At 35.1% G+C, this 12,423-nt stretch overlaps 1 protein-coding gene across 1 annotated transcript; it reads left to right on the top strand.

Moving 5' to 3' along the window:
- Positions 1-6,868: 6,868 nt before the first annotated feature.
- Positions 6,869-11,907, top strand: LOC131078658 (purple acid phosphatase 3). Its single transcript, XM_058016402.2, has 6 exons — positions 6,869-7,266; positions 10,060-10,188; positions 10,809-10,945; positions 11,063-11,191; positions 11,356-11,423; positions 11,530-11,907. Exons 1-6 carry the CDS (start codon positions 6,954-6,956, stop codon positions 11,726-11,728), a joined length of 975 nt encoding a protein of 324 aa, XP_057872385.1. The 5' UTR covers positions 6,869-6,953; the 3' UTR covers positions 11,729-11,907.
- The last annotated feature ends 516 nt before the right edge of the window (positions 11,908-12,423 follow it).

Raw genomic sequence — 12,423 nt, 5'->3', positions numbered from 1 at the left:
GGAACTTGAAGCATTGTTGGAAAAACGACTGCCTAGAGGCACTAGTAAATATAGAAGTAAGCTACCTTTAAAATGTTTTGCATGCAACAAGATTAGTCATATAGCAGCAAATTGCCCTAATGGTGAAAATGAATACAAGAGAGACAAATTTAAAAAGTACAAGGGTAAAGACAAGAGAGATTGTCTTGTAGCTATTGACAGTGGTATTACTGATGAAGAATCTGGTGGTGATGCTAGTGAAGATATTGTGTTTGTAGCTATTAAGGAAGAAATATCATATCAGAAGGCACTAGTATCCAGAATGGATAACTTTGATGATTGGATCATTGATAGTGGTTGTTCACATCACATGACCGGTGATCGGAGCAAATTTCTTTCCCTGAAGGAATTTGATGGCAGTGTTGTCAAATTTGGCAATGACTCACCCTGTATGGTAAAAGGTAAAGGAGTTATTTCTCTTAATGGGAAGAGCAATATTGACGATGTCTATTGGGTTGAAGGCCTAAAGCACAATCTTTTAAGTGTGGCACAACTTAATGACAGAGGATACCCATTGGAGTTTAGAAATGGAATGTGCAAAATATTTGACAACAAAGGTGAATTGATTGCAACCGGGAAACAGACCAAAGGTAATCTATTTTATCTCAGTCCTAAAGTTAGCAACTATTTGATTGCAAAAATAGATGATAGCTAGCTTTGGAATAGAAGATTTTGTCATATAAATTTTGACAATATTGTTAAAGTAAGCAAGTCTAAGATAATAAGAGGTTTGCCTCAGCTAGACAAACCGGTTAATGCTCTTTGTAAAGAATTTCAACTAGGAAAGATGACTTCTTCAAATTTTAAGCGAAAGTCCTTCTCAGAAGAGCACTTGTTAGATTTGGTTCATACAAATCTATATGGACCAATAAGAACAAGAAGCATTCAAGGTGATAGATACTTCATGATCTTCACTGATGATTGTTCAAGGATGATGTGGGTCACATTCTTGAAGGATAAGAATGAAGCTTTTGGTAAATTCAAGGCATTCAGAGCCTTAGCTAAGAAAGAGAGTGGCAAAAAGATAAAATGTCTAAGAATAGATCAAGGTGGTGAATTCACTTCTGTGGAGTTCACTAAGTATTGTGATGATAATGGTATCAAGCGGCAGCTTTCTGCACCAAGGACACCACAGCAGAATGGTATAGCAGAGAGAAACAATTGATCAATGGTTGAAGCTGCTAGGACTGTGTTGATACAAGGAGGTGTAACAAAAATATTTTGGAAAGAAGTTGTAAGTACAGTTGTCTACACAATGAACCGAGTTCTGGTGAAAAGAGGTAAGACAAGACCCCATATGAGTATTGGTATGGGAGATCACCTGATGTTAGCTATTTTAAGATATTTGGAAGCAAATGTTTTATTAAAAGAGGTGATTACATAAGCAAGTTTGAAGCTAAGAGTGATGAAGCCATATTTCTTGGCTATTCCACCAAGAGTAAGGCCTATAAATGCTTCAACAACCAGACACGAAAAATTGTTGAAAGTACTGATGTTCATGTAGATGAATATCATGAAGTTTCAGAAGGAACCAGTTCTGAGAAGAAGGATGAAGATCCTTGCATTTTACTTTTGGAACCTGAAACTGTTAAATCAGAAATCGGTAAATCAAATCCCGATGTACTTGATCAACCAGAATAAATAAATTCAGAAGAAGATGATAATGAAGAAGCCGAACTTGAAGAGAATGATCATGTTATTCCTAGGTATGTGAGACTAAATCACGGTCTTGAACAGATAATTGTGGATAAGGATGTCGGTGTACTAACTAGAAGGAGAATAAGAGAGAACTCTTGCATGATCTCCACCTTTGAAACTAGAAGTGCTAAGGAAGCATTTGGTGATGATCATTGGGTGAAAGCTATGGAGGAGGAGTTGGATCAAATTGAGAAAAACAACACTTGGACCTTGGTACATCGACCAGTAAACAAGAATGTTATAGGTACTAAATGGGTGTTCAAAAACAAATTAAATGAAGATGGTGTTGTATTTTGCAATAAGGCAAGATTAGTATGCAAAGGTTATGCGCAAGAAGGAGAGGATTATGGAGAAACTTTTGCACCAGTAGCAAGACTGGAAGGTGTCAGAACATTGCTTGCATTTGTAGCTCATAAGAAGTTCAAGGTATACCAGATGGATGTTAAGTCTGCATTCTTGAATGGGATACTGGAAGAAGAGGTTTATATAGAGCAGCCTAATGGTTATGCATTGACAGATAAGGAAGACATGGTATGCAAATTGCATAAAGCCTTGTATGGATTAAAGCAGGCACCCAGAGCATAGTATGAACGACTTCATACTCATCTGATGAAGATAGGATTTGCTAGAACCAGTGATCACAACAACATTTATCTCAAGTCTGAAGGAGATGAAATACTGGTCAGTGAAGTATTTGTAGATGACATTATATTTGGAGGTAATGATGACATGAGTAATCATTTTGCTGATGAAATGAAGAATGAATTTGAGATGTCATTAGTAGGGGAAATAAAAAATTTAATAGGCTTACAGATACAACAGATGAAGAATGGTATTTTCATTACTCAATCCAAGTATGTGAAAAAGGTTTTGAAGACTTTCGGTATGAGTGACTATAAACCAGTTGGAACCCCAATGGTTACAGGTTGTAAATTGTCCAAGGAAGATGCATCTAAGTATGTAGATGAAAAGGAATACAGGTCAATGATTGGAAAATTACACTATGTTACTCACAGTCGACTGGATATTTACCATGTAGTTGGGATTGTTGCTAGATTTCAGAAGAATCCAAAGGAGGCACATCTGATGGCAACCAAGAGAATTTATAGATATCTGAAAGGTACTGTTGACTATGGGTTATGGTATCCATATGATGGAAATTTTGATTTGAAAGCATACACAGATGTTGATTGGGCGGGAAATATTGATGACCGGAAGAGTACAATCGGTGGAGCATTCTTTCTAGGAGGAAGGCTAGTTTCATGGAGTAGTAAAAAGCAGAGTTGCACTTCACAATCTACTGTTAAAGCTGAGTATGTAGCAGCTTATATGAATTGCACACAAGCTATGTGGATGAGGCACATTTTGGAAGGTTTGAAGATGGAAATCTCATAACCAATAAATATTTTGTGTGATAATACAAGTGCAATAAACATTTCTAAAAATCATGTTTTGCACGCAAGGACTAAGCACATTGAATTGAAATATCACTTCTTGAGGGGAAAAGTTCAAAGTAAAGATGTTATCTTGGAGCATGTTTCTACCAAGGAGCAGCTTGCAAATATATTTACCAAACCTCTGCCTAAGACCACTTTCGAGTATCTTAGAAGTCAATTGGGGGTTGTCCCTCTTCATGAAGTTAGTTGAGCATGATGCTAATTGCATCAGTCCCTGAACCACTTGCAGAATTTTACATAAATTGATGAAGAAGTGGATGTTTTCCACATGGGGAGCATCAAGTTGCAGAATGATGTTGATGCACAGTGAGTGCAGAATTACATGTTTTACTTTCACTTTGGCATTGTTGTCAAAGGGAGAGAATAATTATGTGATTGAGGAGAAGAATTATGTGTCTGATTAGGTGAACTAGTGGCAAGCTGAAGACAGACAGAGCAAGGTGAATACTTGGTAATGTAACCAGGATTCCTATTCACCAATCTCAGCAGCAATCAAAGGCGTTCATATTTGTATTTCCATCAATGCCAAAGGGGGAGATTATTGGCATTTTGAGATTGTTGGCATATTGCATAGAGATTGCATTAATGATATATTGTCATTGATGTCAATTGAACCGGTAATGGTATTCATGTTATTGCTGATATTGTTGTTTTTGATATTGGCTAGTAACCGGTAAGAAGAGCTTTGTGGAAGATGTTGTAAACCAGTATGTAAAGTTTGTGAGTTAAACCGGTGTAAAGGGTTAACCTTTCTATGTAATGTAACCGGTAAACCCTATTAGTTGTTAAACCCTAACCGATCAAGTTTGATGGTTTATTATCTGATAAGTGGTAATGATGGAGACACGTGTGATCATTGTATGAGGATATGTTCAAATTGTTTTGGTGCGTTTTTTTTTGTCTAGGGAAGGAGCAAAGTGGATTGCATATAATGCACATCGCATGATGAGTTACAAAGTCCGATGAAGTGGTGATCATGGAGCGGTTGGAATTTTCTTGAAGAATGTGAAGATATTGTCATGATTTCTAACCGTCAAAATTGTACCGACTTGTTTGTAATCTCGATGATGAGAATTAGGTTTTTGTTGTGTTACTGACCTATTCGATTTGTATTTAAGGTCGATGAAGTTGTTTGTAAAGAGTGTTGGCAAGATTGATAGAAACCTGTTGAGTGTGTAGTTGCCTAACTAGGGAATGGATCTGCACTTTGAGTGAAGGCATATTGAAGCTTAGAAGGATTTGATCAAGCAAATGTAGTGCTACTCAGCCAGATCAAGAAAACCTGTTGTTTTCTAACAATTACAGCAGAAGTGAAATCCCTTAACAAGGTAAGCTCTAACAAGCTTGGTTACTCATTAAATCCTCTAACAAGGTGGTCCATTAGATTGGATTCTTAAATCCTCTAGCGAGGTTACTCCTAACAAGGTATTGTGCTTTTCATCAAGGCATATTTGTAAACCCCTTAACCAGGTGATTCCTAACCGGAATTAGTTCTTAACAAGACTTATTGTAAAGCTTTAACAGGCTTGGCTTCTAACAGGGTGAACTTCATAAGAGTTCAGATAGCTATCCTTGTGAGTCTCATCTCACCATGGTTTTTACCTATTTGGGTTTTCTACGTATAAACATTTATGTCAAGTGGTGAATGCTTTTGTGGTTGTGATCATCTTTGTTGATTTGGTGAACTTCTGATTAGGCATGTTAAGCAAAAGCATTGAGAGTTGAATATGTTGAGTTATGATTAAGCATTGTTGATGTTTACAAGATTAAAGTTCTTTACTATTAAAGTTGTCATAACAGTTAAACCGGTTGATGTCAAGTATTCTTATGAATATTGATCTTGACTGAGATATGTTTCCTTTGTTTGACTGAGTTTGAGTTTGGGAACTTTGTATCAGTTTTTCAATATATTGATTCACCACCCCCCCCCTCTCTCTCAGTATTCTACCGGATACTTATTCTTTCATCATACCATCAGTTAGTAGTAGATCACATGCAACTTCAAACAATAAAAGATCGAAGATCAAAATAACTTAATGAAGAGAAATCCGATTCAAAGAAAAATAGAGATAAGACGAGAAATTGCAAAGACTCACAATGCTCTCACCGAGTTATCATTGAGCTAGTGACGGTGACAGGAGAGTGCTAAATATATAGCAAAATAAGAACATATACATCTAAGAGGTGCATTAACTCCTTCTCCCCATAAAAAAGTGGAAGGTTTTACCTACTTGATAAATTCTAATACATGTGGCAAATCTCCTTACATGAAGACAAAAAAGGAGTTATAAAAGGTGGCACATAAAGTCAAAAGAGGGTGAGAAACCCAACTACCCCATAATCTACTTAGGTAATGACAAAATAGTGGTTATGAGAGGTGGCACAACAAGTCTGAAGAGTGTGTGTAACTCAACTACCCACGTGTGGGGGAGAGTGAAAATGTAGCTAAAGTGTTTAATCACATGTCCTCATATTAACCACTCTTAATAACCTAAGCAAGCTTAAATAATATGTGTAGGAAAAAGTTAATACCCCTAACATAAGAAAAAAAAAAAAAAAAAAAACCTACCGAAAAATAAACACCCCCTAACATAAGAAAATTTAAAAAACCTACACTAACATGTAGAATGCCTCTTGACATTGATTATTTTTGTTAAATTAATAAAATAAAATTTTAAAAAACAATACATGATATAAGTGAAATTATTAAACTAAAAGTGCATGTGCGTGTGTGTATATATATAAACTTAAAATCTTTAGAATATATATTAATAATAGAAAGTTTAGATATTTGGGGATGACCCCACAACACAATGGTTCACAAGGATGGGCCACGAAGAATACAGTGCCAATGGAGAAATGACCATGTCCACTATTGCTCGAAGATCGTCTGACTGGAATTACATCGCTAGTGCATAGCTCCAATCAAAAGCGACTTGGCTTCGACCTCTTATCGAGAAAAAAAATATATTTATCATGTTTTAAAATGTAAAATTTTAAAAATAAAATAAAAAATGAATTAATAATCTATGACATAGATATTTATTTCTTGTATATTAAATTAAAAAAATTAAATAATTTTTTAGATTTTTATATTATTAAAAAAATCAATTTATAACATTTGATATAAATAATATTTGTATGTATGTATATTGATAAGCATTTTACAATAGAAAAAATATGACATTATGATTCTCTCAAGTAAAAACCTTTACCTTAAATTTGAATCATTCACACATCAAATCATTAATAATAAATGATATCTTAAATACATCCATTTAAAAAATGTCCTCAACTCATTAATATAAATTTTAATTTATTAAATTTGAAACTGTAATTTATTTACATATTTTTTTAAACTATAAAATATATTTAATGTTGTATTCATTGCTTCTACAATTTCATATTTTTAATATTTTATTTAAAATCAAATCCAGAAACTTCGCATACAATTTTTTTTTTTTCATAACGAATTAAAAAATATCTATACTACGCCATGATAGAAACTGATGTTTTTACGGCGAAGAATAAAAATGTTCCAAAAAACGACGACATCATGGAAATTACAGCATTATGGGACGTTCCTGTCCGTACACCCTCTTTTGGTGGACAGCTGGCATTCACAATGGAATCTACTAGGAATGTTACCAGGACCCAGTTGGTTGAACCAGGATAATTATTAATTATGAGGAACCAGAGTAATTATTGAAGAGAAGCAATCAATCTGCGCTCTGTGCTGCCCAAAATCAGACTGAGACAATGGAGCTTCACTTTCACTCCATTGTAATGGCTTGTATGATATCACCATTACTATTTCTTGCCACTGTAACTGCTGTAAAGGGTCCTCTGAATTTCATTGTGGTGGGCGATTGGGGTAGAAAGGGCTTGTTCAATCAGTCCCAAGTGGCTGCACAGATGGCCATGATGGCAAACAGGTTGCAGATAGATTTTGTCATATCAACCGGGGACAATTTCTACGAAGATGGCTTGACTGGAACACAAGACTCAAGCTTTGAGGAATCCTTCTCTTCCATTTATACTGCCAGTAGCCTGCAGAAGCCATGGCATCTGGGTAAGTTATCCACCAAACAAAGTAACTTTTTCTTTAGCGTTTTCTCAGTAATGATCCCTCAAAGCATTTGTTCAGAATATCATTTTATTCATTTAAGTTGGTAGTCTAGAAGATAAAAGCTCAAAATTGATCTTTCAAATTTTAAGAACTTATTAGCAGATACCAATGGAAGATTTGAGTGAATGTATGCTTTATCATCTACCCTTTTGAAAGTTAGATTGTTCCATTTTAAACTGCTGATAAACAACAACTGTAGATATGTCTAACAGTAACACCCAATTTTGTTTTGCATATTCAAAAACAAACATTTGAAACTCTTCCCTTGAATTGGCCATTCCGTTGTACAAAATCAAAGATCTAGAAGGAAATCAGAAGAAGCCAAATAGTAAAACTATTGCATTTTATTACAAATATGATGCCATGTTCTATCATCCAACCATCTATAGGTGATCTCCGTGGTGGTTTTAGCTTGATAGTACCTAGATCCCATCCTTAACCCAAAATTCATTTTACCCATTTGATTCCATTACCATGAATAGCCATTACTTCTATGAGTCATTGATAATTGTAATATCCATGTAGATCCATTGTGATTGGCTTTCTTATTCCATGAAGTGTCATGTTCCCATGATGGTTTCCTCCCTGAGGCCAATGGGGCTCCCTAGATTTACAACAATATAAGCCAAATCTTTGATCAATATGCTTGGACCAGCTGCGGCATGAACAGTTGCATATATATTCATTAACAAGCTTCTACCTTGAAGAAGTATCTTTTAAGATGTTGAAGATTTTTGTGGACTCCAAAATGTCTCTCATATCAAGATGGTGACCTTGCTAAGCAGGAGCTAATGATTGGTCTCAACGTACGTCATAATTTCAGCACAGAGAATCTAACCTGGGAAAGGGAACAGATTCGCCACTATTGGCTGCTGCAAAACTAAAATAATTGGTTGAAACTGAATAAAGAGGACAAGTTACTTACATTCATCATAACGATTATGCCTAGCATCTAATATGCTTATGAGTTTGCCACAAGGCAATTGAGGAAGTTTTCCACTTCCTTCTTTCATTTGATCTCAAGATGAAACAGTTGTAGACAAAATGCCCACTTCTTGTTGCAATAATCTTGAACTTTTTTCCTAACGATTAAGGAATTGCAATATTTGCTAATCTTTGTGGAGGCTAGTTTCCTTTCAAAGAAAGAAGCCATGCCAATGCTTTAGTGCTTGAACAAAGGTACATATTCAATAAGCATTGCAAGTGAAGTTTGCATGGGAAACATTCTTAAATAATAAGCCACTTGATAACCTTGTTTAAGAACAATGTCCATGGTATATGGAGATGAATTCGTTTCGATGTCAAAAGGTCATACTATGTCATTATGATTAAAGTCCTGGACAGAATTCCCAAGGGTTTGATTGAATAGGTTTACCATCCCATCTGGATCATAGATCTAAGTAGAAGCATGGTATCTGTATTTTTGTTAATTAATGAAAAATTTATAATAAAAAATAGACTTCTTTAAAAGGGACACATTGTGGATAAAGAATATGTGAGTGTTGCCTTCTAAAATATGGAAATCAGAAACGAACCTTTTAAAATATCACAGCAGTAGCAGTACAGAGGACACTTTAACATCAGGAAGAGAATGGTTCAAATTGGAAAGAACTGTAAAAGCAACGGCAGGGAAGAGGACAGTGAAGAAAGTACACAATAGTTTTTTGTGAGTGTATGGATTATTGCCAGCTTTTCTGGCATTTAATCCTCATCTTCACTTTCCATGAAGATAGATACCAGACTACAGTTTCAACATGCATATTTCATCTCCCCAATTTTAAATATATGTGATGCTATTCTTAAGACAAACTTCAATCATGCAAAAACTTCATTAATTGTTTCTATGGCTTTCAGCCAATGTTTTGAATCCCCTTAGGTAAGAACAGTGACAAATAGTCAATAATATTATTTTGCTAATTATAAACATTTTAGCGCACACACTATTTGCACTGGTTCAGGAATGAAAGCCTCATAATGTTCATTTGAGAAAATTTTGAAGAGGATGGAGCATCAGATTGAGAGAATCTACAGTGATGAATATTTCATTCCCTAACTGCTCTTTGTTCTGAACTAGGAGTCTAGGACACAAAATTCAAATCATTCCTTGTTTCTTTTGTTGTCTACTGATTTCCTCAAGATTCTCACTGTTTAATTTTTACCATGGACTTGATTTCTAGTTCTTAGTGTTAATAGAGTCATAACCATAGTCATAAACAATTTTTTTTTTGGATTAAGAGGTTACTGTATGTGAGCAATAATTTTCTGTAACTGGCTTCTGCTTGTATAAAATATATCTGGCATACATACGGTCTCTGGTCTTTATTGATCTTATATATATTTTTTGAAGAAAAAAGTACTACATAAACATGTAACAAACCGGAAATCAGGAGTTACTTATTTTATTCCATTATGCAATCGTTATAATAAAATATTGAGTTTTACATGTATGGTTTTAAGCAAGCTATGACATGCAAGAATACTTGAGCATGCAGAGAATACTTCTTCAATACTTTTTGTACTTTGATTTTACTATTTGTAAGTCACCATTGCAAAACAGTCCTTGCACACTAATAATTATTATTTTGCTGCGTTAAATAATCAAGAGAAGAAGTTTTTGGGTGGCTTTATTGGTAACATTCTCTCTTTAAACTCATATTGAGGCACATAGACTTTTCTCTGAGCCAATTTAAGGCAGAAATTGAATGATTCTGATTTGGATTTAATGGTGTTGAACAGTACTTGGCAACCACGACTACAGAGGAGATACATTGGCACAATTGGACCCTGATCTGAAACGCCGCGATTCTCGATGGAATTGTTATAGGACTTCTATTCTTAAGCAGAATTTGCCACCATCATGTAAAGGTTCTGGAATTAACTCTGATTTTGATTTTCACAGCGAGTAGAATGAATTACTCTTCTTAGTAATGACTTGAGTAGATATTAACAAGTGCAATAAAATTTGAAAAATGAATCAATGGTACCACTAAAACAGGTCTCCCTGCACAACAAAATTTGGTGTCCCCACCACTTCATAGAGTACATTTTTGTGCCAAAATAGTGTGTTCCCAAGAACAATGTTATCATTTGTTCAACCTGAAAATCCTTAACACATAGCAGGATGTAACATAGGCATGTCTTCTAATCAAATAGACGTGTTGACTAAACCATATTCAGTAAGTATAAGGTCATCAGGTTGTCTTAACCTCACACTTCAACTGGGAAAAATGCCCCAAACTTAGCTCGAATACAAACTATTGCTTTGTACGTTTTATTCCCAGTTCCCATGATGTCTTCAGTTTTGGACTTGGGATGATTCAATTTAATAACTGTGGAAGTTCATCTTTAAGCACCTTGAACTAACTCCCCGAAATGCTATTGTTATGGTCAGTTAATTTTTCTGCTCTTGTAGAAGATAAATGGTGATTTTGTTTCTCAATTAAATAGAAATGAATGTGGACACATAAGTACATTTCAATATGCAGGAACAAAATGCTCATTTGTTCATTTTTTCTTCATCGATACAACTCCTTTTGTGGATCACTACTGGAACAGCACTAAGCACCAATATGATTGGAGACAGGTTTCGCCTCAGAAACGCTATGTGAAGAAGCAATTGAAGGTATGACCGAGTTCTGGCCAGTTATTGATTCTCAGAAGCCATGATTTTGTTATTTCAATCAAGGGAAAAGTTATTTACTTGTCGTCCTGTGCATTTTTCTTTGAACTTTTACAAAAGGGCCTGAACAATGCCTTAAAAGTTTCACAAGCAACTTGGAAAATAGTGGTAGGCCATCATCCCATACGAAGTATTGGGGAACATGGTGACACAATCGAGCTTAAGGAGCAACTACTACCAATCCTTGAGGTAAGATGAATGAAATCTACTAGCATTAATGTTTCATATTTGTTCCACTGCTTTCCCAATCTCTATTTTCAACATATGTTTTAACCTCAAAAGAGTTAGAAAATGGGAAACGTTCTTGCTCTAGTTCTAAAAAATTATCCCTCGTTCTGTTTAACTTTTGACAGGCCAACCAAGTAGATCTATATGTCAACGGACACGACCATTGTTTGCAGGATTTTACAAGCGATAAAAGGTTGGGCTAGGCTTGTGATGAGCTATAACTCTTCTTTTAAATATAGGATCTAATGCGATTTTCCATCATAAAGTTACTGATTGTGCTTTCCATATGAACATTTCAGCTCCCTTCATTTTGTAACTAGTGGGGGTGGTTCCAAAGCATGGGGAGGAGTAGACCTAAATTCAAACAGTGAAGGACTGCAGTTCTTTTATCCAGGCCAAGGATTCATGTCCATGCAAATTACACCAGTCTTTCTTAAAGCAGTATTTTATGACATCAAAGGAAATTCCCTTCATGACTTCAGTCTAACAAAGAGCTAGTATACAAGGATCATTATACTTTGTTATGTTCTAAATAAATAGACTGATAGCATATGTTCAGATGCTTTTTATAAGCATCAAATCAGGGCAAAAGGATCCTTACATATAAAGATTTAAGATTTGCAAAGATTTGCAGTTTTTCCTCTGCTTCCGTATATATGAAAAAATTCTCATCTGCATACCCTAGTATTTTTTATTTTATTTTATGCACGAGTATCTATATGAGGACATATGTGGCTAAGATTTTTTTCAAAATCTCGATGTAATGGTGCAATGAAATGATTATGTAGCTTTCTATATTGTTAAATTTTCTTCTTGGGATAGTTTAGTTATAACCTTTAATTAATGGTGTACACCTGAAGTTGAACCCTCATCTCTTGTCCAAGATCTTTCAAGCATCAAGAGACAAGAGCGTGAGTTAATTTTAACTTTTTGTCAGAGGTTTATGGCTGCATAAACGCATGCTTGATTGATATAGGCCAAGTGAACAAAAGTGCATTAACTAGCTTTATGATACATTGCATACTGAGGCAAGCCTTCTTCTACTTGATTACAAGCCTAAGATTTTAGACCATATCCTTGCGTGGGCAAATGCAATTGAGGCTTCCTATGCAATAGATATGGCATCTCTTAGCCTTGCAGTTCCAAAGGATCGCCTTGATGTTTCTTATTGTGTGGATATTGCTCACAACGAC

Source organism: Cryptomeria japonica, chromosome 2 (assembly GCF_030272615.1).
Source record: "Cryptomeria japonica chromosome 2, Sugi_1.0, whole genome shotgun sequence".
Classification (NCBI taxonomy): domain Eukaryota; kingdom Viridiplantae; phylum Streptophyta; class Pinopsida; order Cupressales; family Cupressaceae; genus Cryptomeria; species Cryptomeria japonica.
Note: the sequence above shows the minus strand (reverse complement) of the source record. Positions and strands in the feature narration are given on the sequence as shown.

Coding starts and splice junctions, on each gene's coding strand:
- LOC131078658 (XM_058016402.2), top strand. CDS start 6,954: ATGGAGCTTCACTTTCACTCCATTGTAATGGCTTGTATGATATCACCA. Junction 11,192..11,355: donor AACTACTACCAATCCTTGAG/GTAAGATGAATG, acceptor AACTTTTGACAG/GCCAACCAAGTAGATCTATA. Junction 11,424..11,529: donor GATTTTACAAGCGATAAAAG/GTTGGGCTAGGC, acceptor TGAACATTTCAG/CTCCCTTCATTTTGTAACTA.